The 27671-nt window shown below is 38.9% G+C and overlaps 3 protein-coding genes and 1 long non-coding RNA gene across 5 annotated transcripts; 1 reads left to right on the top strand and 3 right to left on the bottom strand.

Annotated features, from left to right (window-relative positions):
* Positions 1–917: 917 nt before the first annotated feature.
* Positions 918–10470, bottom strand: znf395b (zinc finger protein 395b). Of its 2 annotated transcripts, none has more exons than XM_085938225.1 (10): positions 9382–10470; positions 6320–6492; positions 5349–5518; positions 5164–5276; positions 4138–4337; positions 3953–4053; positions 3231–3516; positions 2986–3063; positions 2667–2773; positions 918–1888 (listed from the first exon to the last, which is right to left on the bottom strand). In XM_085938225.1, exons 2-10 carry the CDS (start codon positions 6440–6442, stop codon positions 1777–1779), a joined length of 1290 nt encoding a protein of 429 aa, XP_085794351.1. In that variant the 5' UTR covers positions 6443–6492; positions 9382–10470; the 3' UTR covers positions 918–1776. The 2 variants fall into 2 exon arrangements, with proteins under 2 accessions (XP_085794351.1, XP_085794350.1); XM_085938224.1 differs by having other exon boundaries at positions 3231–3519.
* A 2055-nt stretch (positions 10471–12525) lies between these two features.
* Positions 12526–16216, bottom strand: LOC147042582 (uncharacterized). The gene is made up of 5 exons (XR_015068965.1): positions 16073–16216; positions 15824–15960; positions 14637–14679; positions 13749–13761; positions 12526–13661 (listed from the first exon to the last, which is right to left on the bottom strand). It is a non-coding gene; the product is annotated as an uncharacterized LOC147042582 (long non-coding RNA).
* Positions 16217–18278: 2062 nt separating this feature from the next.
* On the bottom strand, positions 18279–20816 carry paqr8 (progestin and adipoQ receptor family member VIII). The gene is made up of 2 exons (XM_085938272.1): positions 20591–20816; positions 18279–19790 (listed from the first exon to the last, which is right to left on the bottom strand). Exon 2 carries the CDS (start codon positions 19739–19741, stop codon positions 18671–18673), a length of 1071 nt encoding a protein of 356 aa, XP_085794398.1. The 5' UTR covers positions 19742–19790; positions 20591–20816; the 3' UTR covers positions 18279–18670.
* Positions 20817–21675: 859 nt separating this feature from the next.
* mcm3 (minichromosome maintenance complex component 3) lies at positions 21676–26739 on the top strand. The gene is made up of 17 exons (XM_085938249.1): positions 21676–21915; positions 22135–22247; positions 22614–22822; positions 22891–23021; positions 23114–23352; positions 23473–23581; positions 23786–23939; positions 24124–24255; positions 24328–24536; positions 24612–24786; positions 24865–24991; positions 25194–25344; positions 25428–25568; positions 25653–25765; positions 25842–25915; positions 26178–26271; positions 26350–26739. Exons 1-17 carry the CDS (start codon positions 21841–21843, stop codon positions 26546–26548), a joined length of 2445 nt encoding a protein of 814 aa, XP_085794375.1. The 5' UTR covers positions 21676–21840; the 3' UTR covers positions 26549–26739.
* The last annotated feature ends 932 nt before the right edge of the window (positions 26740–27671 follow it).

A 27671-nucleotide genomic window follows, 5' to 3' on the forward strand; every position in this document is an offset into this window, starting at 1 on the left:
CCAAAAATGCTTTATGGTGCTCTGGAGCATTGACAGATGAAATAATACTGCCCTCTAGTGTCAGGGAAAGATACATGCTAGCAACAGCATGCAATAATGTAGATTTATTTTAATTGTATTTTTTAAATCAACCTTGGTGAAATTAGAACCACAAACCACTGGCTCTGAAGTCTCTCATTTGTGTAATTAGACCCAAATTACTTAGTTATCTCCTGAACCACCCCTCACAAAATGACCCTCTAATGTTTTCAGCTATTGAATTTGGCCCAACTGCTAGTAATTGCCGAATTCCCACCCTGTAGTATTACAAAAATGAAATCACAGGTTTAACTTATTGTTGTGTGGAACATTGAAGAGAGGAGAGACTCGTTTGTATTGAGGTCGACGGAGCTAGAAATGGCCCCGGCTTGTCATCGGGTGTGTGGCACACCGTGGAAGGGCAAAGGAGTTTTAAATGACACTATCTTAATGTATCGTTTAAGAGCAGAGGGGAGAAATTAACAGTGCGTATCAGCCATGGTCAGTATTGTGCAAAAAAAGTGGGGAAAAAAAAGTTTATTTCCCTTCACTCGCAGCCACATTCATTGTTTTACATCTTTATAGTGTATTTTGAGATGTAATGATGTCTGTACAGTGTGTGTGTGTGTTTGCGTGTGTGTCTGTATGTGTGTAGAGCGTGTTTGAGAAACATTGCACCTGCATGTGTGTATGTTTCTCTGCAGCTACATCACATTTGTGGATACAATGTAAATTTCAACAATTTTTAAAATCATTGTTGTAAGACGATATCAAAATGTGTATAGAAAATTAAGAATAAATTAGGATAAAGCGGTTCAGAAAATGAATGGATGGAATAGTTTGTTATATCTTTTGTGGACTGTCATGCAGAAAAGAAAACAATGTCTCAAATTCTCAGTGTTTTTATGTTTTTATTTGTGTGACAACATACTGCATTTCCTTTTTCTTTCTTTATTTCCTTGTTATTGCTTTTACAAACTCTCATCACCATGATCACTCCAAACAACCATCAACAATGGTTATTTCCCACATATGGGCAGGAAGTGAATCCAAATTTTCATGGACTCAATCTGCTTAAGTGAAACCAAATATTTTGTAGCTTATTCCTGTGATTTTAGAATCCACCAAAGTGCTATAAACATGGAGAGGGGGAGAAAAAAAAAACGCATTTTAGCCTAACATTAAAAAAGGTACAAAATACTCATACATAGCTCAAAGCACACATTATACTGTAATATACATCACTGGAAGAGGATTGGATTAAACAAACAAGCAATCTAAGCAGTCTAATACTGTACAGTAGGGTCACAAGGGCTGTAATTATATGACCTTTGACCTTTAAAATAGGAAAGTAGTGCAGGCCGAGTACGTCACATGAACAACGCCAGTCAACACTTAGCACCTTGGCAGACCGACAAGTAAAAACATACACAAACCTTCATTACCCAATGGGAACAATAAACAGACAAATAATAAAAGGCTGGAGAAATCGAAATCAGTATAGTTGCTGCGGCCATTAGTTTCCCAATGAAGCTCCTCTTCTGTAATTTATTTGTGGAATTCAACTCATCAACCGTCTGTCTTCTTTACAAAAACCAAAAAATAACAACCACATCAACAAAACAAAAAGATATAAAAGTAAAGTAACAAACATTTTCTCAATGGCTGTTATATACACTATATCCTCTTTTCTGATAAAATTGTATTTTATCATCCACCCATCCATTCATCCACCCAGTCATTCATTCATTGTGCTGTTTAGTCAGGGAAACGCTGGCAGGCTTTTTTCCAGCGGCAGGCGGTGCACCACTGGTCCTTTCGCTCCACTCCGTATACCTTACGACATTTCTTGGCCTCCCCACGACTTTTCCTGTTAATGAAACAAGAGCATTCATATAAAAATCATCGTGTGAGTCTAATGAAAAATTGAATGAAAAGTAAGATTAAAATGAAAGAACGTAACAGAAGATTAAAGTTGTACCTCTATTTATGAACTTAATTGGTTTCGCGATCGGGTTTGTAAAGTAAACTAATGGAAAATCAAAATAGATATATCAAACAATCAATTTGATGCATTTCTTATATAGAATAGAATAAAAAAATCGAAAAAAAAACACTAATAGTAATATTATACTTTGATCTATTGATTTTCACATATGGTCTCACGAGTGAATATCGTATCACATTTAAAAGCAAGCACTGTGGTAAAAAGTCATTTACGTGCATTTGCATATTTTTATTTATAAATAGTTGTAGTTGTATATGCTGCTGTTTTAAAAAAATTAAATAATTAATAGGGCTCGATTAAAAGGGTTGGGGCGTGTTTACAAAAGCAATAACTGCCTACTAATAATGGGAATTTTAAATAGTTTCTAAAATCAGATGTGCTGTAGGCTATTTGCAGTTTGAACAGCACATCTCAAATTCAAGATGCATCGATCGTCCTTTCATAAACTAAGAAAGCTTAATACATACCTTGTGGCTACCAAAAAGAAAATGGGTATTGACTTTTTTTTGTAGAGTCTATGTATGTGGTCATTTGACGTGAGATGTGTTTGGACAGCGTAAGTATTGTTTCAATTTAAATGGCAGGCGAGATATGTCGATGGAGCAATGGCGGAGGGTAACAGAGATATGCGGCGTCTCACCTGAAGGAGCAGTGAGTGCGCGAGGGCGACGCGCTGATTGTCTGGAGTCTGTTCTGTTGCAGCCATTGCTCCCCGACGCTGACAGACCGGCAGCGAGGTTTCGCCATCTACAGAAGACGGAAAACAGAAGCAATCTTTAATAGATAATGAGGCAAGACTGCGTCTGTTGCATTTTTCAGTAGGCAAAAAAATAAATAAAAAATACATTCGAGCAACTAATACAGATTATCTGTTTTCAACTGTGGGTCAACTACAAACCAGAAAAACGACATTGCTTTTTTTCATTGTCTTTAGAAATAGAAAAAGTTCCAAGACCCACCTGAGCGTTATGGTTGCCCGACGCCACGGTGGGTGTGGTCAAATTGAGGCACCCTGGACTTCTTGGGGCCACAGGTGCCTGAGAACAGTTTTTGTTTGATAAACCAGTTTTAAGCATTTTACTTATATTTTATTACATCAACAAACTTTTAGTTATTGCATTTGTTTTCACTAAGTATAATGTCAATGCCGGGATAGGTCTCAGCTCATTCGCAAAGATTGTACTGTTGTGTCCTCTAAACTGACCTGATAAAGATGCTCTGAGTGGATCTGCCAAAAACTGCTGGGGGCTGACTGACTGAGCGGACTGGGCCTGTTGGTGCTCAAGCCAGAGCTGGAGTTGGACCTTGGCCTGTGTCCAGGGGGGATCTGAACTGCCAAACCAGTTGGTGAGCTGCATGAGACCCAGCTGAGAGGCGATGCTTGGCCCAGAGCCTGCTGGGCAGGAACTAGTGCAGTGCTGGTATCCGCCGCCTCACAGGATATCTTAGTGTAGTAGAAATCCTCTTCTCTCTGCGACTGATCTGACCCACTGCTACCAGGAAAAACATTTTTTATTATGTTAGCAAAAAAAAAATAAAAGAGAAGAAAAGAAATCACCATTGTGGCCCAGATATCAAATCTCAAAGAGTTTCATCAGGTTGAATTACCAAGTCCTCCTCCACTTAAAATTTTTATTCCCTCTTGTTTTTTTAATGCTGTTTTCCTGCTCAGAAATAATCTTAAGAGCTCAACTGTTTTTTTTTTTATCAGTCTACAGTTGTGAGTTTGCCAAAGAAAGCAAGTAGAGAATAATAAATAAATAAATTAATGTCATAATAAAAACAACGGCTGTATAGCATCCTTCATACAAGGAAAAACAACAACACATAATCCATTTTAACACTAAAAAGGAAACAAATTGTGTAACTTGAAATACTTTGAGGGGAAAATCAGACACAGTTTCATACAAAATGTATCAAAGTTACCCTAAATGCAGCACTCGGATGTGTCTTTTTATTCCGACGGAAGACGTGAGCACCTTGCCACAATTGGGCCACAGACACTTATAGAAGCCTTTAAAAGAGTTCTGGAACAGAAAGCATGGAAATGGAAATTAAGTAAAGGTACAGGATGGAATCATATGCATCATTGCTGCTGCACAAGTGCATACCTTTGGCTTTTTGGCATTAAGCTCCTCCCCCTGATCCAGCTCCATGTTCAAGCCCTCATCTGGGCTGCTATCCATCTCCGGGACGGATGGTGAAGGCGACGGGCTCACATTGCCGTGATCCCAGCTCCAGTAGCCGCTGCTGCCGCTGTCTGAAAGCTCGCCGCCACCGCACTCCATGTCAACTGATGATGAGGGGCCAACTAGAAGAGAAAAAAATTCACAATTTAGCTTATTATGGATGTAGAATACATCCTCCACGTTAAATTTGCACTTGTGGAAATGCTCTTTCTTCTCTGCCCATCCTACAGAGAACAGCAGGTGTCCCACATGGGCGCCAAGGTTCTGATGTTCTTCTCTTTGTCCAAAAAGATTATATTTTTCTCTCTTTGGTCCCACTGTTCCTTGAATATTTATAATTTATTCACCACATAGCCAACATCTATTTTTACTTTACTTTAATAATATTTAAAAAGGACTTTTTTTTTCTCCAATATGTTCTATGCAGCTCCACTACTCTAATCATTGTATTTTGATTTTTATTGTATTTGTGGAATATGAATTAAGCAGCAAAATCCACCCTGTTTAATTGATTATCCACAATATTAATCAGAACGTCATGTTTAGGCTAGTGGGGCGGCATAGAGGATATTATTAAAAATAATTTTTTAGTTGACTTCCCCTTTGATCAGGGTCATAAACCTATACTGAAGTAATTTGATACAAATGTGGCAATAATTCAGCCCAAAGTGAGTTAGTTAAATGCTTGAGCTAGCAGTAAGTAGCTGATTTTATATAGTAGTCTATAAAACCATGCAAATTAGCTATTGTTCCACTCCAGATTTTTTTAATGTAAATTATTAAAAGTAATGTCAATGTTTCCCAATTTACGTGTTCTCCATGCATCTTGCTTTCAAAACCAGCGAATTAAAAAAAAGTCTCTAAATTCCTCACCAATGAGCACAAGCGTAATAAAAAATGGATCGATGGACATCAATTTCCAACTTTGAAAAATCAAGTGACACAGACCTGTTCCAGTTTCTGTCTGTGGAGGACTCTGGACCACAGGGTTACAAGATAGACTGGTCAGGACCATGGCCGCCATGATCTCATCCATCTCCACTGACTCTGGGCTACGGAAACTAGAGACAATAGACAGAGCTTAGGTTGCAGTCTTACTCTCACTCATTCTTCGAGTGCAACATATCTCTCACCTGTATGCAGGCTCTCTAGCTGATACCACGAGTGGGTCCATTGCAGGGGCCCTTGTTTGCAGGGGACCGGGCCCGATGCTCCAGCCTCTCTCCGGCTCATTCTGCAGTTGAACCATCTTATTCTCATTTCTGTCCACAAATGGATCCTGGATGCAGTTCTGTGTGAATATCTTCATAGGAGGTTCAAAGGTTAAATTCCAGATGAGCTATTGTTTTAATGTCGATTCACTACGCATATATGCCAGCAGCGAAGAAAATTATTAAACTCGTCTATGAGCTGAGCCGTACACCGGTTATTTCAGTTAAGCTGATTACATAAACGTCAGAAGTGGAGTTTTTGCTATAGCCACAAATAAAGCTGTTGAGAAAATAGTTCCTGTCCATCTGTGGTATCCTGCCTGCGGACAATATGGCTTACAATGGAGGCAGTATGAAAAGGGCAATGAGTGCCAACCTCTAACAGAAGACCTAGATAGGATGATCCCATTTGTGTGGGATCACTTCCGTTCTGTATAAGAGGAATCATAACTGCCAATATAATGTCGTGAAGGCAATAAAGAGAGAAAATTATTGCACACTCGCACACTCTAATGAAAGCCAATACAATTGCATTTTTTTTTTTTTTTTTTGGTGCTTCTCATATGTGCATTTAAACACTCTGGAAAACTACAACCACAAAATGGCTCAGCATTGAAAAATATATACCTGTTCATTATTAATTAAAAAAAAAATTCTATGCACGGGCCAATTTAATTTAAATTTCAAAACACCTGCTCATAGATATATTTTCAAAAACAGTCTGAAATGCTTTAGTTGGTTATTTAAATCTATACTTGATGGATGGCTAGGCACCCCAAAGACCCATTTATTTGCATACAAGCAATAAAAAAGTCATTTACTCATAATGTGTCCCATTTAACATTGTTTGTCATTAACTGAAATGGAAAACTGATCTCAATCTGTCTCCTCACCACACTGCTGTGCAGCATTTCAGGTCTACCGACGGTTTGCGAGTTGGAGACGCACGCCTGCAGTCCCGCTGCCGACCCGCCTGGCTCGGATTGTGCTCTGTCCTTGGATCTCATAGCTGCCATGGTGCTGCTGCTGTGCAGTGTGGGGACTCAGCAGTCAAGCACAAACTTCCCTGTGGGTGATGGAAAGCATAAGATCAAATATTTCCAATTTCAAAGTAAATTGATTTTTTTTCAGTTCATCCAGTGAGTACTTTGATTACTGACCACCCAAGTAGATTTTTAAGACATAAGGGTCAAACTGACCCCAAAGAACAATGATTTATACAGAACATTGAAAATATCTCATCATGTTAATTTAATGTCTACACTAATGTCCCCATTAATTTTAGAAAGCTCATTAACTATGAAGCCAAACAATTATGGCACTCATTTATTTATAGGCATTAACGCTCTCGTTATGTTTGTTTCTCAAGACTCAGAGTCAGTGTCAGAAAACCCCCAAACGTTTTTATCTCACAATTAACTCCATTATAAATCATTTTAATCAATATTTACTGAATTACCTTTCACAGATTATGCTTCAATCAAAATGGTTCAGAGGTTATTTATCATTTAAAAGATGAACGTTAAAATTGTTTTCATGTACAAAATATCTTCATGAATGATTACATAGATTAAGCCAAGCAGACCAATGAGAATTACTTTAAAAAAAAAAAAAGCCTTGATTATACATGGTTATTAAAAAAGAAAATGTGCCAAGATTTGAGAACTACATTCCTCAATTGCGAACGCAACTTGCCGCTTTCAATGCCCTTTATCTAAATTAGCACACAAGTCTCTTGCTCGGGTGGCTGATGGAACAATAAATTCACATCGATATTAAAAGAACGGAATGTACAATGCTAAGTGAGATGTGTGTAATCATTAAGCAAAGTGACTTGCGCCACCACCACCACATGCTTTGAACATTAATACTGTACTTGTACAGTTTTTGTTTTTAGGACTTATTGTCTGTTTTTTTCTTTTTTTTTTAATTCATACGGGTATTAAGAATGCTCAAATGTAACTTATCTTAAGTGTACAGTTATTGAAGGTTTTATCCTGGCAACATTTATTGAATTGATATATCAGTTTTTACAGTTGCTACGGCAAATCGTTTTGTGTTGTGCGACAATTCAGTGGTTGACTCAAGTTCTGCTGCGAGCAACAAAAGGCAAAAGGTAGTGTAAAAAAATAATGAGAAATTCGTGTGTAAGATTTATGGTGTGCTCTTTCTGGCTGAGCTTATATTCACAAATGTTTTGTAATAAAACATTTGTGGAAATACGGGCCTCATTGTCCTCAAAAACCTTCTGCAATGAATATGATTTTATTGGAATGATCTAATAAATATTGTATTAAGTTTGGTCTGCTGAAGTTTATTGACCTAAACAATTGGCTTCTTTGGCCTTGTGAAATTTTCCAAAGCACTCGTTCCATCAAAATTGTAACTTTATTGCACGAATCTGAAGAAAACCACTATTCAGATGTCATGGCCAAATGTAATAATAGCTTTGGGTAGTTCTTTCTCCAAATACGTGACAGACAGCATGATGAGTTTATGTCATCTGATGATTCATTATGACCTACCAGTGCAAGGGTAAAATGTATCTAATGGTGCATTTACTGAAGTAGGAATAATCGAAGGTTTAATGAGAGCCATTTAAAAACTGTGATTTTCTTTTCTGTTTTGAATGGGTTGTACACCGTTCAATATGTACAATATGGGGGCTCAAATGCTCAATCTCTTTATTTTTATCAAATGTACCACGTGAATAGTGGCGGTTGACTACATTTACAAAGTACATTTTTCCCAGCCAATTTTTTTTTTTTTTTTTCATAGAACATGCTTCATCCCTACACAGACTCTATGATGCTATTACATAATCATGCTCCAAATCAACAAGTAAGAAACAATAAACAACGTGTATTTGAATTAATTTCTGACCAAGTTAGTGTTAATTTGCATGCCTGTTATTTGGAGCTCAACATCAAAATCAATAAAGTAATCTGCAGTGCACTGCACCGTTTTATTTATTATGCATTGCATGCAACTAATAGTCTCAAAGGAATTCTATGAAGAGAAAGCCAATATGGTCAGTCTACGTCATAGATCATGTTTCATCATCATCACTCGTCGATTCTATAAATTTGTAAGAAATTGTGACTCGAAAATCTACTGAATAGCATGGGGAGATCTTACGCTTGTCGTTTACTTTCTACCTTTCAGGTCAAATTTCCCACCCTCTGGGAGGTCTTGAATGCAGCGTTAAACCCGAGCCTGCCAAGCCGTTCCACCAATCACATTCGAGTTTGTGTAGTAAACAAGTGCCATAAATATGGGCGGGCGCCTCCGCTGATTGGCTGGCAGCTCCTTTTTCGGCACACACCCCCTTTCTGACAACGTGTTCGGACACGAGTTTCGCCGGGAGGCGCTGTGCTGAACGAGGGGGTAATGCCGAAAATAAATGTTTTTTTCACAGTAACACATTTATAAAAAGGGACCCATCACATTAAATCAACAGGGTAGCAAATAAACCATGAATAAAATAACAAAGCAAACGAGTGTGTGTGTCAATATTTTGACCGGAATGGGGTCAACGTCATCAGTCAAAAACACGGTTAGGCTGATCAAATGGGGCTGGAATTATAAATACGCAAGAAATGAGTTCAAAGAAAATGCATAAATATTCTTATCGAAAAACGTGCATGTTTGTTGACATTCTGCGGCACCTTCGTCGCAGTTGCAAAAATCGGATCATCATGTCGAATGCAAGTTCAACTACCTGCAACCCTTCCTTGTTTACATCGGTTGTTTTCTCGAGTCGACGCCTAATCGATGACTATACAATATTTAGCATTAGGCGAAGCAAAGTTGTACTACATCACTGATCTCCGCCGGGCGACGCAACCCCAACCCCCTCTCCGTCCACGCACTGCTTAAGCAAAACAATATTTTGCATGCACTGCGTTCAATCAAGCGTATGCATTGGGGGAAAACAAAACATTCTTGTACTTACGTGGTCGAAGCGGACAGTATAACCGTCCCCTTTGTTGCTGAAGCGGCGATCGGTGCCTGTCCCACCGCTCGCCGGCCGTCAGAGTGCCGGGAGAAGGAAAGGAAGAAGGGGGTTGGTCTGTCGTGGTACGTGCGTCTACGTGTGTCTGATTGCTGGAGCAATGCCGGGCTGACAGCTGGCCGGCCACGCAGCCCTCATAGCAACATACAAAGTATGGCCGTGAGGGCTTAGCCGGCATCATTACATATCAGACATGATTTAATTCAGGACCTACAAACCATTATAATACTTAATTGTTATTATCACCATAGTAGTATAGTAGTAGTGGTAATTTAATTTCCATGTAAACATATTATTCAAGATTTAAGAGTTTGAGTGTGCCAAACAAGGAATTTGACTTCGGTACATCACAACCTCTGTTCAACATTTAGGTGACGAACAACACTCGGGACATGTGAAAAATGACAAATATTCTTCAACTCCCAGGAGTTCAAGAAAAAACTCAAAACTCCAACTAGGGGAAATGAGAAATCTTGAGAAGATGGGAGGGTCCCTCGTCCAGGATGACCAGGCTACAATGGATGCAGAGAGGACACATAGTACAAACTATTTACATTTACGAAAAGTGGTGTCCAAAGTCTGGTCTATGGGCCATTTGCAGCCAGCTGCAGTTTTTTTGATGGCCCATCCATATTATAACAATCAAAATAAATTCAATTAAAAAAAGTTAATCAAAGTGTAATGTTGCAACTAATCACACTTTTACATTTGTTTTTATCATGTTCTGTGGCACATTGGTGTTCTTTCATGGTCCAGTGTTTGGGAATTCCTGCATTAGACTGTGAAGGTGTACTTTCTACAATACAATACATCTTTATTTATATACGTATTGTGGTCCATTCATCTATTCATTTTCTATATCCTTTTTATGGTCAGTGAGCTGGAGGTTGGACTACATGCTGGACTACTTGGCAGCCAATTGTATGGCATTTATGTTGTGGTCAGTGAAATGTGGCATGTCAGCAACAATGAGGATTATTTATGCCTCTAAAATCAATGCTAATCTAAAAAAGCATTTCCTTTTAGCTTTATTTTAAGGAAACTGTGAATTTTTCCGCAGCGACATATTTTGATCAAATAGGTTAACAAATGTACACATTTTAAATGAACATTAAGTATTTTGTCTGACCCGTTATTCACCCCAGCATGCTGAGTTGCCCACAGGGAGATCAAATGCGACACTGACCTGAGTGTGTATGTGTGTGAGAGAGGGAGAGAGAGAGAGAGAGAGAGAGAGAGAGAGAGAGAGAGAGAGAGAGAGAGAGAGAGAGAGAGAGAGAGAGAGAGAGAGAGAGAGAGAGAGAGAGAGAGAGAGCAGATTAGTGTCGACTGTCTGCACCCTCTCTGCCAGACATGCAGTCAGCAGGGATTTTCTGGTCTGAGCACTGCTCTCACAAAGAAGTAGTAGAGGAAACCAATCCTAGTCCCAATCTCATCCCTAAACCAGACACAATTCCTTTGGTTCAGTGCCACCATCATGACACCCACCAACATTAAACTTGGTTGAGAGTGATGTTATAATTTCAACAACATAGAGTAATAAAGTAAGCATCAATTTTAGTATCAATTATTGAATGGGGGAAATGGAAATCTGTTTTTATCCCGTGATGCCCCCCCCATATAAATTAATGGTGCCATTATATTTGGAATATCCATATACATAAAGTGAGGAAATAACATACATACTTACTTTATTAGACACAATAAAGACTAACACAATCTCATTCTATGGTGTTGTCTTTTGTCGATTGTGTTACATCATTTTCATTTCATACTTGGCTGCAAACAACTTTAGTGAGCATTGATGTTTGCGACTTGATGAAACCAACAGAAGCCTATTATCTGCAAAAAAGCAGAGAAGGACCTCTCAGGTGGCCAATTCTGACCCCTCAAGGTCTCAATGTCTTGCATATGGCTGGAAATTCTATTCATAAGGTTCATGAACAGAATCTGGGACAAATGGTGTATTTCAACCCACAGATACAGTTGAACGCCTTGTCCAAATCTACATAGCACATATAGATTGCTTGAGCACACAGGCACATTTTAAGACCCTGCTGACAGTGTAGAGCAGGTCCACTATTCCATGACTAGGACAATAATCACATTTCTCTTTCTGAATCAGAGGTACAATTTAAAGACAGACCTTCTACTCCATTACACTCACATAGACCTTAACGGAAAGACTGAAGAGACTCTATAGTTGTATCGCACCCTCTGTTCGCTACTTTAAAAAAAAAAACTACCTTCCTGATCTGCCAACTCAGAAGCATCATAAACTAAATGTTGCATAGGTGTGTCAACCAAGACAGCCACAAAAAAAAAGAGTAATATGGAGAGCCTTGTTAAATGGCTTGCTAGCAATCCAGCAAGATAGATAGCGGGAAAGCTAGATAAGTCTAAAATAAATAACCGAAGGTCGAACTTTTTTTCATCATTGACTTTCTTGCAGAAAAGTAGGCTATTGGTTTTGGTCTCGCAATAAAATAATGGGACGGATGTACTGTGCGTCATCATCGTATTTATTTGCAGACTAGTCTTTGCTTTAAAATGGCAGCCTCTTTGCCCAGGTGGTTCAGACAGACATATTTTTGGAAATATGGAGCCTTACACGCAGTCATCTCACAAAAAAAAAAAAAATCACCCAAGTGACCCAACTTTGCATAAACACATTCAAAAGACAATTTCACAAATTATAGATCCTTTAAACTCAAACATTTCTATGCATTTTCATTCCATATTTGCTGGTGAGCTGCATCCTATTTGTGATGCTTGTTTTTGCTGCCCTCTAACGGCCTAAAACAACATTGCAGGAGTCAGCATTGTTCGGCATACCAACGCCCTCAGGATTGTCATTTGGGTGTGTAGTAGTATTACGACACGAGAGTAAAACGAGTGTCTCTACCACACATGGTATGAAAACTGGCATTGCAAGAATTGCAACCCCACCCTCACTTTAAATTCTCATCAAGCCAAGTTGCCACTCCCGAGTTTTCACAATTAAACTGAGGCCATCAACTGCACTGTCTAGATTTTTCAGAACCTGAAAAGACAAATAAAACAAACTAATCATCAAAAGACACGTGAATATCAAATTGGAATTTATTATATTAGATAGATGATAACAAAAAGAATACAAATGCAAACAGATGTATCCCTTAAAAGAAAGCAACCCTGCACCAAAATTTACAATATGCCCTCTTAAGACAATTGCACACAGGCATAACATATATATAAAAAAAACAAATTATTTTATGAAACAACACCAAACACTCATATTAGAACTAAATAAAAATAAAAACAGATCCCCTCGAGATCAAATCTTCTTTAGTCATCAAATTTGAGGCACTATTTTATGGATGATTTGTTCTACACACGCTAAACACAAAGTCGATTAACATAAAATGCTTAAGTTAAATGAATTGCCATGTGTGCATTTAATTTGCTGGTCAGTATGCACCTTAAAATCTAGTCCAACATTGTGGGGAAAAGACACAGAATTATTGCATGGCTATCGGCTGATGTCTTTTCCGCACAAACACATTCACTCGCACACGTGCGCACAAAAGAAGTTATAGAAAACGGAAAAACAAAAACAACAAAAAGCTTTATGTGAAAAATCGTCATACATGAATCTTTGCGGTTTCCTGAGTGTATGGCGATAATTAACTCCAGCAAAAAAAATATTTTGATTGCCTTATTGGTCACTGTAAAATCTGTTTTACGCTCAAGAACAAACATATAGACGACTTTGGATTGTCTCTGGATTTTTAATGACATTTACTTCCAACATTATTTTTACTTCATTGTTTTCTCAATTCACAATAAGGTCCAAATATATTAATGTTATTTCAATGTGATCTTTTTTTTCCTTTTTTTTTTTTTTTTGACAAAACATTTTGTTTGACTATTTGATGTGTTTTCTGCCATTAAGCCCTGACATGGTGAAGTCAGTACAGTAAGATGAAGCTGCCCTGTAACCTGCCTCCCTCTTTGTGTCCATTCGTCCATTCGGGACAAAGCCAACAGTGGAAAACTGGATTTCATTGGAAAGGAATGTTAAGTGTTAATTTGTCCTCATATCTGCCTCTTGAAAACAAATGCTGCTTTAACTTTAAAGGAGTGTGGTAAGCAGGGGCCTTAGCTGGCTGTGTTGACTGATCTTTCCAGTGTACTCTTTGGCATGCTTTTATGATCTCTCCATGCTGTATAATTTGAGTCTGTAAATTGGCAAGGAAATGCAAGCAAGTTAAAAAAAAAACTTGAACAATTTACAATATGTTGGATTTCATGAGATACTAACTTACCTCTGCCATCAACCTGTCATAAAGATAAAGAAGAACAATAAATGCACAATGAAAATATTGTGTTCCCACGAACACGGTCACATGAGAGTAGAACCTCTGAAGTCAAACATCCATTATGTTTTCCTATTTACAATCCAACCAAAATCTCCCTATTCACAAATTCAACTCGAAAGTTAATTTCAAAATTCAAAAATGAAAAGATTTTAAGTGCACCTTATTGTCCGAAAAGTACGGTAATATGAAAAGCATAATATGTCACACATTTATCTTCTTTTGTTTTATGACCAAAGAGCTTTATTATGACTGTTTCGCATTATTTAAAAAGGGTAAATTTGAAAAGAATTCTCATTTTTCCTGAGCTAAAGTCCTAAAAATCTATCTTGAGGGTGATCTAACAAGTGAATTATTTAAACATTGTTTGCTATGAAGTGAAATATATTAAAAAGGAAAAAAAGTAGTTTAGCTGAAAGCATATAATTGTTAGCATAGTACACTCTTGTACTGACATATTTGACATCTGCAGACCTACATTCAACCTCCCTTGTCATATTTTGTATTGCTTTAAAAAAGAAATGTGGCCCTGCAAAATAATTACTGCTACCTGCTCTTCAAAATTTCATAATGAATGCACTTCATTTGAAACAAATAACATTCATTCATTCATAATTACAAATTTGCGTCTCAAAAGTAGTCACTGAACAATAAATTTGCCCCTTAAAAATACATTATTTAGAGCCTTGATTTGCACAAAGTTTCATGGCTTCCCTGGACCTATTTAGGCTATAGTTGCAATTCCAGAGTAACAACTTGCTCTTTAAAGGGCGCTGCATCATGAATGGAATTCAGAGTGACACGCGAGAGGAAGAGGAAGAACGAGTAAGTTCATACCGCCGTGCCTCCTCCGTTCACATCGTATGCGGTGTTGGATTTCCTGAAGATGGCAACAAACAAAGTTAGGGCTTGTTCCAAGAGTGTGACCGAATGTGTGATGTGTGATGTGATGTGTGTGTGTGTCATTCTGATTAAGTGGACACTGTATAAAATGATGTAAAAAAATAATATTAAAAATATTATACAAATATAAATGCTATAATCATAATATAAAATCATATAAATAATGACAATCATTAGAAATATATCAACAATGTTAGGCATAAAGTCCAATTTTTTTCACAAATCAATTTTAATTGTCAGACCTCACTCGAATCTGCTATTCAAATAAATTGTCTAAAATACATCGGCTCATATCGTCTAAAATGTTGAAAATTGTTTGCTCTCTAACGCAATGTTAATGGGTCAACTTTTTTTTTCTGGAAAAGTAATGATTTTGGGGATGCAAGAATTCTACCATGCAGACAGAAACCAGCAAATGTGTAAAATCATTCACTTCATTTGCTGATTGGTTGGTTGAAATCACATGGTTCAACCACTTCTACTATTAACTTATAAGAATTAGCTACCAAATACGATGTTATAAAATAAAATACACAGTGATCTTGTTAACAAATCAAAGCCATTTTGCTTCTTTTATTAGGTAACAACTAAAATGATTCTGATGTATCTCTACTGCCACTGTTGCAATTTCATTCTTTTGAGTGACAAACAACTCCAGGAATGTCGTCAACAGCAGATAAGAGTGCATTTTCATTGACTCAGTCAGAGCGGGCCTCCGTCACTGGTATGTTTGGCAGTGGTGGGTGTGGAAACACGCAAAAAGGTGCGTCCGAAATATTTTTCTACAATTGGGTCATTTGTCCGTCCGTAAAGATGTTCCTATATTGGTCCGTGTTGTGGCATTTGGCAATTTTAATACTTTAAACCCCTTATTTCCTCTTTTTGAAAAGGCCAACACCTTTCCACAAAATCCACCCATCAAGTCTGACAAGTCTAAGCTTTGTCATGGGAAGGAGATTAATAGACATGTAGAGTCTTGCATTTGCGAATGGACGAAAATTAAACATATTACAGCACAAGTAAAGTTTAAATTTGTTGATAATGATTAATCCTCTATATACAATGATCCTTCAAATGGTGTGGCAATGTATGGAGGTATCACCATTGACGATTTGACTTACTTCTGACAGTTTGTGCAGAGGGCCACCAGACTAATGCTGACGATAAGAAAGATGACGAGGGAGACGATGCCCACCTCAGCAGACGAAAAAGACGATATCATGTCGAACATTGGAATCGGAGCCATTGTGGACGTGCTCTGATATAATCAAACAAAAAAAAAAAGATTTATCACCAATTGAGAAAATGAATCAGGAAGATCATTTCTCTCACATAAATGACGTGTCACGAGTACAATACATATCACTTACCAGTGTGCGCTGCTTGACTCACTTGCCGTGTGTCACCAACTGCTGCCAGTCATTCAGCTCATGTCACAGTATTATGCGTTGCAACAGGCAGGTTCTTGAAGGAGGGATTCATTTTCATTGGTGTCCTGCTTGTCTTGAAGGAGGTGCTCACACAAGCTTGATAACCAGCCCATTGTACTTAAGCTCAACCTCAGAGCAACGCCTGTGCACCTGCTGCATGCGTTTTCTTAAACTGGTATTTGAATAGTATGATCACTTAAGTAAACGTGTGTATCATTAAATTGATCAATTGCCAAACAGTATCCAGAGGTTGTTTGAATGGGTGGGAAAATACCTATTATTTAAGAGGAACACTTATGTTTCAAAGAGATTTGGTAAGAACAAACTTAAAGTTAGATTGTATAAAAGTCAAAGGTGTGGAATTATGGAACAACAGCAGTGAAGAACTAAAGAACTATAGTACCTTACCTAAGTTTAAATAAATGTAGAAGGACAAAATATTGACAGGATACCGTAATATGCTGTGGAGTTGTTTAAGTTGCTTTTGCGTTTATTTCCAAAATTTTTTTTTAAATATATTGGTCAAAGTTTGACAGAATTAACCAGAAACATGTAGTTACAAGGGGTAGAGTCAGATAAGCTTAGGTAGGCTTCCTTCTACTCTCTTTCGAACAAATATGAATTTATTATAAAGGGAAAATTATAATGCAATATTGTTCTTTTTTGTGTTCAATGTTACTATGGAGTTATTATTTTCTATATTTTTACTTTTGTTCTTCTATTTCTTTTCAAATTTTCCAAAACCACAAAACAGAAGTATTCGTTCCTGTATTATAGTATTGACCTCATCATAGGCAAAACATTTAAAAACTCCCAAATCTTATTTCCATTCTTTTCTGTAGGTGAAACGACATCTGCTGGTTGTTTTTGGTCATTGCAACACTCATCTCTTATTCTAATAGAATGTAACAGTGGAGTAGTAGTTTAACATTGCTAGTTAGATAGAATTGGAACCATTCTCAGAGGTTTGCCATAAACATGCTTTATCAGTCCATTTATGGAACAAACGGTTGCAAATTGCAACAAATAAAAACTCATTTTTGATGGACCTTCAGAATTATACGAATGAATTATATTGAGCATAACTTGTCCATTTTTCCACCTACGTATCATCTCATGTGCTTTGACTTGTATGATGAGGTGAAAACAACCATAAAACACTTAAAGCTACATATTCTTTATGTATGGTTTTACTCCTAAGAAGAATCTTAAATATTTTTCATTTGTCGTGTCATATGATAATGAGCAGACACACCCTTGCATGTTTTAGGTGCAGCCAAGATAAAGGTAGAATAGGTAAACAATGCAATGGATCCTACTTTCATGGGTTTATAAGGAGTTCCTGACTAAGAGATAGCATTGTGACGTTAATCTTTATTAAACAGGATGAAGACAGCTGACGCACAAGCATAGTTTTACATTGTTTCAGTTTTATTTGCGCTGACTGCGTGTTTTGCTAGATGTCAAAGCAGGTTCATCCATTACATAATGCTAAGGTAACTGGTGCTACAATATTGGGGGGGGGGGGGGGGGGGGTCAATAAAATGATATTCAAACTTATCAATAGCGAGTTGGATTATAATTTAATTAACTTTCTTTATTATCGTAAATTTATAACACATTATAAAGGAAAAAAAATGCTAACGTTTTAAAAATAAAAATGCTATTTCCTGTTTGGTCATCTGGCCTAGTCCCAATAATCAAAATGTGTAAAACATGTTAAACGCTACACTGTTAAAATATATATATACACATTAATAATACTCTACACCATACTAAACTTCAGTTCATTGTTTCTATGCATCAAAAGTTGCACATCAGGAAAAAAATATATAGTGGGCAGACATCTGCCCAAATCAATTTGTTTAGAGGCCGATTTTAGACAATAAAGTATTTCAAGGGTGACCAGTATTGCTCTCAATTCTCTTGTGGTGTATAACTTAACAAAATACAGCAGGACAATTTATGCAAATAATCAACTGCAGCGGAGGACACATTGGAAATAATCAGCTTCGGTCACGCTGTTGTCATTTTTCCAATGTTTAGCGGTATTGTTCTCTGGCATCCCTATGACTCTGCAAAGCCAGCTTGTCTGCATGACTACATAGAAGGGTTACATGCTTGAGAAGCGTATTGGTTGAAGGAAAAAAAAAAAAAAAAACGAACCCAGACCCGCATTCTGGCTCACATTTGGCCTGACTAGTCCGATCAGATGCTTGTGTACTATCTCTTGGCCTAAAATGCCATCTTTATCAACAGAGGGGGATTTTTTTTTAATGATACATGATTTAAAAAAAAAAATGGCCGTTGTAAAGCAACAAACTGTTATTTGCAACTCGGCTGAGATTCCTTCAGCAGCAGCAATAGCAATGATTCATCGAGGAAAGTGTTGCACAATGTTCCAAATATTTCTTCCGTGGATCAGCTGTGAAATATTTTGCATACTTGAAAATAACCATAACCTGTCATTTGGAATACTTAACATTTAATTTGCATTTTATTGCTGCTTTTCTGACTTCATTTCTACACATAAATTTCTTAATTGTCTCTCTGTTTTTGACCCTTTAGTTGTTTTTGTTTGTGCTTCAATGTTACAAGTGCTGTCAAAATGCAAAACAGGAACAGGGCGGGGAAGGATATACAGGCACACCACAGCTGTGTCTCCCCAAATGTCTCCACTACTGTATCCCTCCGCCTGACATAGTCCCAAAAGAGAGCCTCCAGTTGAAACAGTGTACATAGGGACAAAAACATATGAAAAATTTGGTGACCTTGGCCCAGAAAGTCACAGCGGCCTGGGAAGAAGCGCTCAGGTATGGGGCAGGAGAAGAAGACGGCGCTCAAAAGGAAAGAAGCTACCTGGAGGGCGTGGAATGGCAGTGAGGGTTCCTCTAACCAGGTCGCAGTTGAAAGTCGGTGCATCACAGGACTGATGTCCAGCAAATATGCTAAGGTGGCGGGGATCAGCTGACATATTTTACGACCTACGGGATATGGCCGCCGATATCTAGATTTGGCAAAACAGCTGCTGGCGCAAGAAAGCCATCCTAAGAAAGCTGCGCCGGGCAAGAATAGAGAGCCAATGGAGCTTTCTCTCCACGCTGGCTCAGATGTATAAAAATAATGTCCAAGGGAGCATCCGTACTGATAAACAGCCACACCCACATAGTCCAGGAAGAACAATAAATAATGTGCATGCTCAGAGTGAGACTGAAAAAGATGAGCTGCTGCGCTGAAAAACAAATACGTCAGCGAAGACACAAAGAAGAGGCATAATGGCAGAGATGCTGCCGTAAAGGTGTACCCCACGGCTCCTATCTTAGCCCACCACTGATGTAGGAGCACAAGGGCTGTTAGCAAGTGAGTCCACACGTTGAGAGATTCGTTGTGTCTCTGGAAGAGGCTGAAGAGGTAACAGTGCCATTTTTGATGGATAGGACGGTATCCTGACAAGATGTAAGGTTCCCGAAACAAGCTGGGGACTTGACTGGAAGAGACAGTGGGGCTGGGTAGTTGCAAGGAAGAAGCTACCAGGTCGTGAAGGAGTTGGCCGATCTGCTTTACGCTTGGGATGATGGTTCTCAGTCGCTGGAGAAACTCTCCTGACATCGCTGGGTCTTGCGGATGGAAGACACGGAACTGGACAATGTGGATAACGCTGGGAAAAAAAAAATAAAAAATCAATTGTGAATTGAAGGTGTTTAAATCAACCCAGATTTATTTGACATAAATGTTCAGTAGTCATGCAGACTAGTCTCTGTATTAAGGAGACAATCTTTTTTGTCCCCTTCAAAGAAACCTGCTTATTTCTCTTCTTCTGTTTGTTGACATAAAATATTCTTTTTTTTTTTCTTGCAGTTTTCTGTAGTACAAGTAAAAAAACTGACACAAGGCGAGTAGAATTGAGGATAAAAGTTGAAGGAAACGAATTAAAGGATGGCAAAGTTACCCCACAATTGAAATCACACTTGCTTTTCTCTTCAACTCAAAACATTTTTTTTTTCCCCACAAGGAACTTATTCATGAGATTAGTGCGCAAAGAAAGGTTGGCCAGTGAATCCGCAGCACGTGGTATTTCTTAAACCTCTCCCAAAAAACTTTGCTTATTCCAACAATGAACAAATACTGGAGAGGCACATTGTAGGTAAGGTCATTTGCAGTGACATACATTCCTTCACAAATGTCTACAGGACAAAAGATATACAGTTAAATATCACGCAAGGTATATATGCACACAATAATTTCATCTACTGCTGTCAGCAAGGTAAATATGTACCTGGGAAACAATTGTTGGCTTGACAAACATTTCACATGCCTTAGTTTAAACTCCCTGTGATCTCATGGAGTTCTCTAATAACCAAGGTTATGCAACATCAAGTAACTATGAAGCTTTTCAAAACAAGTTAGATGCGCTAGAATTTACTTCACTAATTCAAACGTGAGCTCGGAGTATCTCACCTGAATGTCACGATCGAACCTGTTGTCCTTCTGGAGATGCGCGTCTCTGGAAGTTAGTTAGTCAACACAAATGAAGCGACACTTTACTCGCCTAACGCAGAAGTCCCACAGTCTGGAACATGACATGTGGACTGTGGAGGTTTTATTCATGAAGCTCGAGAAGGAAAAGGGATAACAACAGCTGACCTGGAAGTTTGTAGGCGGTGTTAAAGTGACTATGCAGAAACGCCCCTGAGCTTCCCACGAATCATCAGAATTGTGCGTTCATGTTTAAGAGTTAAAAAAAAAAAAAAAAAAGTTTTTTGTCATAAATGTCAAATGCATGCTGACTTCTAATGTATGGCGACATCTTTTGTAGTGTTTGAATTTTTTTATTAATATTATTTTATTATTAACGTGAATCAGTGGAGAAATTTATGAATGTGGATATGAGATGCTTGCAATAATGTGTTGCTGAATGAGCAGAAATAATAGAAACACGTCCCACGTTAATACATTGAAGTTAAACACAACTCCAGCTAAAAAAAACAACAACAATAATGAACATGAGAAAAAAAAACATCCATCCAGCCACCCATCCATACATTTTCTGAGTCGCTTATTCTCAAACAAATAAAAATATTGACTACATTACCCAGAAATCCCGTGGAGGCGGAGATCATAAGGTGTTTCTCCAAAAGTGCTTCAGCCACGGCAGATATTTTGCATCAGAAAAAACACATGCATAATATAAAGTAATAAAAATAATTATGCAATATAAAGGAATAATATTTATTTAGAAAGAATAAATCTCAGTGGGGACGGGGATTTAGAGTAGTGCGTGTGTGGTTGTGTAGTTAAAGTACGTGCATTATTATCTTCGCAAACAAAAGTTTCGAAATCGACATTGCAATGCAGTAAAAAGTAAACAATAAGGAAATTAAGCAGGTCACTCTATTCTGGACATTTTCTAGTTTACGGTTCTTTCCTCATCGGGAGTCACTTCCTGTTTTATTTTCGCGGGAGTTTTTTGTCGGGCTGGGTCACATGGACACACAAAGGACTGTCATTGGACATCTGTAATGAACCCGTAAGCGAACACGGAACTGTATCGACCAATCCCATGTTACGTTCTTCTTGCGTCATGACGTCGTGGCGCGAAAATTCTTCATTGTGCGAACAAACTTTAGAAAGCTGCACATCGGTCGGATTTGTGTAGCATTTAATCGCGTTTTCTCTCCCTCAGCTAAATAAACTCAAATTCTCACATCATGGCTACCGATGTTATAAATGACCTTTCGATGAGGGAGGCACAGAGAGATTATTTGGACTTTCTGGACGATGATGTAAGTTTCATTATATTAGCCCGATCACCATAATGTTGCTCACGTTGTTATATTTTCACAGGTCGACTTAAGATAAATCGAGATGTTCAAATTAAGTTATCGACAATTGGTCCCCGTTTAAGAAATAATTGACCCATTTTAGACTGTCCGAACTGTCTTGGTTGTTTTTCAATATTTAAGAGGAAACTTAAACGTGCATTTTGTTTTTTTGTAATTTAGCAAGACCAGGCCGTTTACCAAAGCAAAGTCCATAACATGATCAGCGAGAACAAGTCTCGTCTCATCGTCAACATTAATGACCTGAGGAGACGCAATGAAGCACGGGCTGCAAAGTGAGTATAAAAAAACATACGTGACATAATTTTTTTTTGGTCAAGTATGTATCTGACAGAATTATGGGTTGATGGTTGTCATATAGAGCAGTTGGAACCTTGTTAGTTTAAATGTTCTCCACAAAATTCTTAATCCACAAATGGCCCTTGATGGGACAATTCTGTTAAGGCTGAACAATTTCATAAAATCTAATTGACATTGTTTATTGTAATACATGTTAATCCAATGATACACAATTAGAAGACTAATAAAATATTTGTATATCAAATTGCAATTGTAATATTAATGTGCATGGAATAGAACAGTCCCAATACTTTTGCTCATTGACTCGTGCAGCTTGCTCAGTGTTTGACTTTTTCTTTCAGGTTGATGAACAATGCTTTTGAAGAGTTAATGGCCTTCCAGCTGGCCCTGAAGGACGTGGTGGCCTCGGTGGATGCCACCTACGCCAAACAGTACGAGGAGTTCAACATCGGCTTGGAGGGAAGCTTCGGCACCAAGCACGTGACCCCTAGGACGCTCACCTCCAGGCTGCTGGGCAGCATGGTTTGTGTGGAGGGCATCATCACTAAATGTGAGTGTCTTTTTGATACCTGTCAAATTTGAAGCATCCCATCTAAGTTCTCCCACAATTTGTCTTAGGTTCTCTTGTGCGTCCCAAAGTGGTGCGCAGCGTCCACTATTGCCCCGCCACCAACAAGACCATGGAGAGGAAGTACACAGATATGACTTCTTTGGATGCTTTCCCTTCAAATTCCATCTACCCCACCAAGGTATATAAACACATGCTAACTTTTGCTCTCTTCTCTCAGTGGGACACACTCGTATCAATCCTCAATCTTCCCTCTCGGGTTCTTCCTAATAGGACGAAGAGAACAACCCTCTTGAAACAGAGTTCGGACTGTCTGTCTACAAGGACCACCAGACCATCACGGTTCAGGAGATGCCGGAGAAAGCCCCGGCGGGCCAGTTGCCTCGCTCTGTGGACATCATTCTGGACAATGACTTAGTGGACGTGGTCAAACCAGGAGACAGAGTCCAGGTCATTGGAACGTACCGCTGCCTGCCTGGAAAGAAGGGAGGCTTCACATCTGGGACATTCAGGTGAAATCTTATCTAATATTTCTTGCTAACACTTCTGATTTGATTTATTTTATTATTTTTTTTCCATGTAAATGTGCACATAAGTTTACTTTTTTTTTTTTTTTTCCCCCCCGGGCCCAGGACTATCATGATCGCCTGTCATGTCAAACAGATGATTAAGGAATTGTCCCCAACCTTCAGTGCTGACGACATCAGCAAAATTCGAAACTTCAGTCGCGGTCGCTCTGCCGTAAGTCTGTCACTGACATGTCAATCCTGCCGTTTATAATTACTCCATTTAATTATTCTTATGAACTGAAAATAGATCAACACGTAAAATGATTCCTCGATCATTAAAGTAGTTGTAGATGAATTTGCTAATCGATTAATATCGACAACTTTACATTCTTTCGTGGTCTTCAATTAACAGGCTTGCTTTTCTGCTTTCTTCCAGAATGTTTTTGATCAGCTGGCTCGCTCACTGGCCCCCAGCATCCACGGTCACGAATACATCAAGAAGGCAATTCTCTGCATGTTGCTTGGTGGGGTCGAGAAGGTCCTGGAAAATGGCTCGCGACTCAGAGGAGACATCAACATCCTGCTCATTGGTACGAGAAGTTGCCTTTCTTCAGAGGAGGATTAATATTAATTCCATACACACAATATTAGACATTACTGTGTTTACACTTTTGGAGCCACATAGAACAAATTACCGCAAATTATTATTTTTTTTTTCCACTTTTTCACCCTTTAAGTAAAAATAATATATTGTTGCGCTTTGATCTATTTCAGGTGATCCTTCTGTTGCCAAATCTCAGCTTCTGCGTTACGTTCTGCACACCGCACCGAGAGCAATCGCCACCACCGGACGGGGCTCTTCTGGGGTGGGCTTGACCGCCGCTGTCACCACTGACCAGGAAACCGGTAGGCAATCATACACAAGTTGATTTTCTGTTTGTCCAATCAGATTGATTGAATCTTTCAATCCGCTTAAAGGGGAGAGGCGTCTGGAGGCCGGCGCCATGGTGCTGGCTGACCGCGGCGTAGTGTGCATCGATGAGTTTGACAAGATGTCCGACATGGACCGCACGGCCATCCACGAGGTCATGGAGCAGGGTCGAGTCACCATTGCTAAAGCCGGCATCCACGCCCGCCTTAATGCCCGTTGCTCTGTTCTGGCGGCCGCCAACCCCGTCTACGGGAGAGTGAGTTCGAAAAAGAATCCCACGTCACCTCCTGAACAGTACACGCTCACCTTGTGCCTCTTTTTGTTCTCGTAGTATGACCAGTATAAGACCCCCATGGAGAATATCGGACTGCAGGACTCTTTGCTGTCACGTTTCGACCTCCTCTTCATCGTGCTGGATCAGATGGACCCGGAACAGGACCGGGAGATTTCTGACCACGTCCTCAGGATGCACCGTTATCGTGACCCCCGTGAGCAGGAGGGTGCAGGTACTGTGACTCAGCTTCATCCAGAAAAGAAACATTTTGACATGAAGGTTCCGTTTATATATTTATTTCTTTTTATAGCAATGGCTCTAGGCGGCTCAGTTGACGTCCTGGCCACAGACGACCCGGATATTGTGGCGCAGGAACATGAAGAGCTGCAGGTCTATGAGAAACACAACAACCTGCTGCATGGAAATAAAAAAAAGAGGTAGAATCATCTCGTTTTTTGCAGGAAAAGAAAAATAGAACAATAATATTCATTTACCGCCATGGTGTAACTATAGAAGAGCCCATTGCTGATTTTGCTTCCATTGATGATGACGGACAATTGGATCGAATCGTCTTTCAGCATTCTCATTTCTGTCTCAAGTTGTTGAATGGCTTCATGTGACAGATATGGAATCTTTCAGAGAGAAGATTGTCAGCAAGGAATTCATGAGGAAGTACATCCACATCGCCAAGGGAGTGACGCCGGTGTTGACGGAAGAGGCGGCCAATCATATCGCAGAAGAGTACTCGAGGCTGAGGAGCCAAGAGCAGCTGGGTGCTGATATTGCCAGAGTGAGCAGTCAGGCTGAGTCATCATCTATTTGGCATTCCAAAGTAAGTGAATGCAATTTTCAAATGTCCTGTTTTCTGTTTAGACGTCCCCAGTGACAGCTCGTACGTTGGAGACCCTGATCCGTCTGTCCACAGCTCACGCCAAGGCCCGCATAAGCAAAGTGGTTGAGATTGAAGACTCTGAAGTTGCGGTTGAGCTCGTCCAGTTCGCTTACTTCAAGAAGGTTTGTGCAGATCAAGTTAGCTCAAAGTTGAAATGTGTTATTTTTTTTTTTACCAGCAGGTAACAAATGTATGCTTTTATGCAGGTTCTCGAGAAAGAAAAGAAGCGTTCCAGAAAGCAACATGCTTCTGGCTCAGATGAAGAGGAAGCGGAAGAGGAGGCATCTACTCAGCAGTCACAGAGATCTCAGAGAAAGAGGTACACATAAAATCCAGTGGGTTTTTTTGCAATCTGTTTTTTTCAGCCGCTAGCAATAACCTAATTTGTCCTGAAGGGTGCGCCATGGGTCACAGGGCAGCGAGCCCTACAGTCCATATGACTTCAGTGAAGACCAGGATGTCCCTGAGAGTAAGTGTATGCTTTTGATCCTCTCTCGATTCTATTATCTGTGATATATGTAACAGTAATGTATTAAATTAATTAACAAAGGTGACACAAAGGACATTCTTAGTTTTTTTTTTATTTTCTTCACATAAAATGACAAGTGCACAAACTGAAGTTCAATTAATACCGGAGCCATTTTTATGAATTAATTTATATTCAATTGTTATCTTTACTTTCTAAATTTTATTTGATCTGGGAAGTCTCACATTGTCATTGTGCTGTTCAGTTCAAGCAGGAAAAAAAGCCAAGCGGACGCAGGAGCAGGAGGGACAAATGGATACCGCCTCACCGGCTGAGGTCGCTGAGCTCTCTACTGAAAGGTGAGTGGCTTAAATTTGAAATTATGAAAAATAACATGAACTCCAACAGAATATTCTTTTTTTGTTTCCACCCGCTAGGCTGAAGGAGTTCAAGTCCTCCCTGTTGGCTGTGTTCCAGTCTGGCCACGCTCAGTCGGTAAAGATGCAGGTGCTGATGGACGGCATCAACAAAGAGCGTCAGGTGCGCTTCACGGAAGCGGAGGTCCGGGCCGCTTTGACTCGCATGCAGGATGATAACCAGGTCATGGTGGCTGATGACATCATCTTCCTCATCTGAGAACAGGTCAATTCTGAATCTGTCAATTATGTTCCATGGACTTCAAAAGAATCTCTGGGGTTTCACCAGTTTGTTCCTTCCGTATTTTTCATATTTACACAATCATTTACATGTCCCCCTTTGAATCCTGTAAATAGAGTGGAAGCAATTTGAAAAGAAAAAAAGAATAAAAATACATTTGTACACCGTGATTGTTTATTTTTTAATTTCAATTGCTACTCTGCATAGTTGTTTCTAATTTTAGAGATTTTGTTTTCATTTGTTTACAGTACCACTTATTTGTCATCAGGGCTGTAAGATGAAATATATCCCTGCTCACAAATATAGAAGTCTCAAAATTTTATATTTTAAAAAATATGTAGAGAGAATGACTCCACCTGAAAATGGCAATGTACCTAATGGAGTGTCTGAGTGACGTCACAGATCAAACAGCCAATCAGTAAAATCATTCTCTTGTCTGTAACCCAGCGTAAAATTTGGGCCCAAATGGTAACAACCTGAAGAGCTAGCTGCTCGCTGAAGTGGATTTGTACGGTGGCCGAGAAAGCTCAATTCAAGTCACACAAAAGCGCCTCTTTGGCAAATTGCACTAAAGACACTACCACATTATGCACACAACACTAGTTCGGATCATGAAGTAAACAAGATGCTCAAACACTTGTAAAAAGACCAGCCTTATCAAAAAATAATATTCTGTCATATAGACTGACTTTCTTACAAATTTATGACCGAGTTGTAATGATATGAGCAAACGGAGATCTGCTCATCATTGTTTACGTGAATGTAACATGTACCACACGGCGCTGGGAAGGAGGATGGAGAAAACGAAGATGACGAAGGAGATGTAAAACAAGGAATAAAACACCAGACAAGTTTTAACATAAATGTTTATTAAAACAACAATAATAACTATAATAAAAGTAAATTTCAAACCACCAATCTAATGTGAAATTGCAGTAGATATATTGGATAACAGGCGTGTATATGCATACATGTTATTAAAAAACTACTGTAAGTTATAAAATAAAGGTGACCCAATGAGCTCTAACCCTAACCCTAGCTCTAACCCTAACCAACCCTAAACCTAGCTCTAACCCTTTTTTTTTTTTTTTTTCCATCTAAA

This window comes from Syngnathus leptorhynchus, chromosome 18, assembly GCF_054491065.1.
Source record: "Syngnathus leptorhynchus isolate UIUO chromosome 18, UIUO_Slep, whole genome shotgun sequence".
NCBI classification, from domain to species: Eukaryota; Metazoa; Chordata; class Actinopteri; order Syngnathiformes; family Syngnathidae; genus Syngnathus; species Syngnathus leptorhynchus.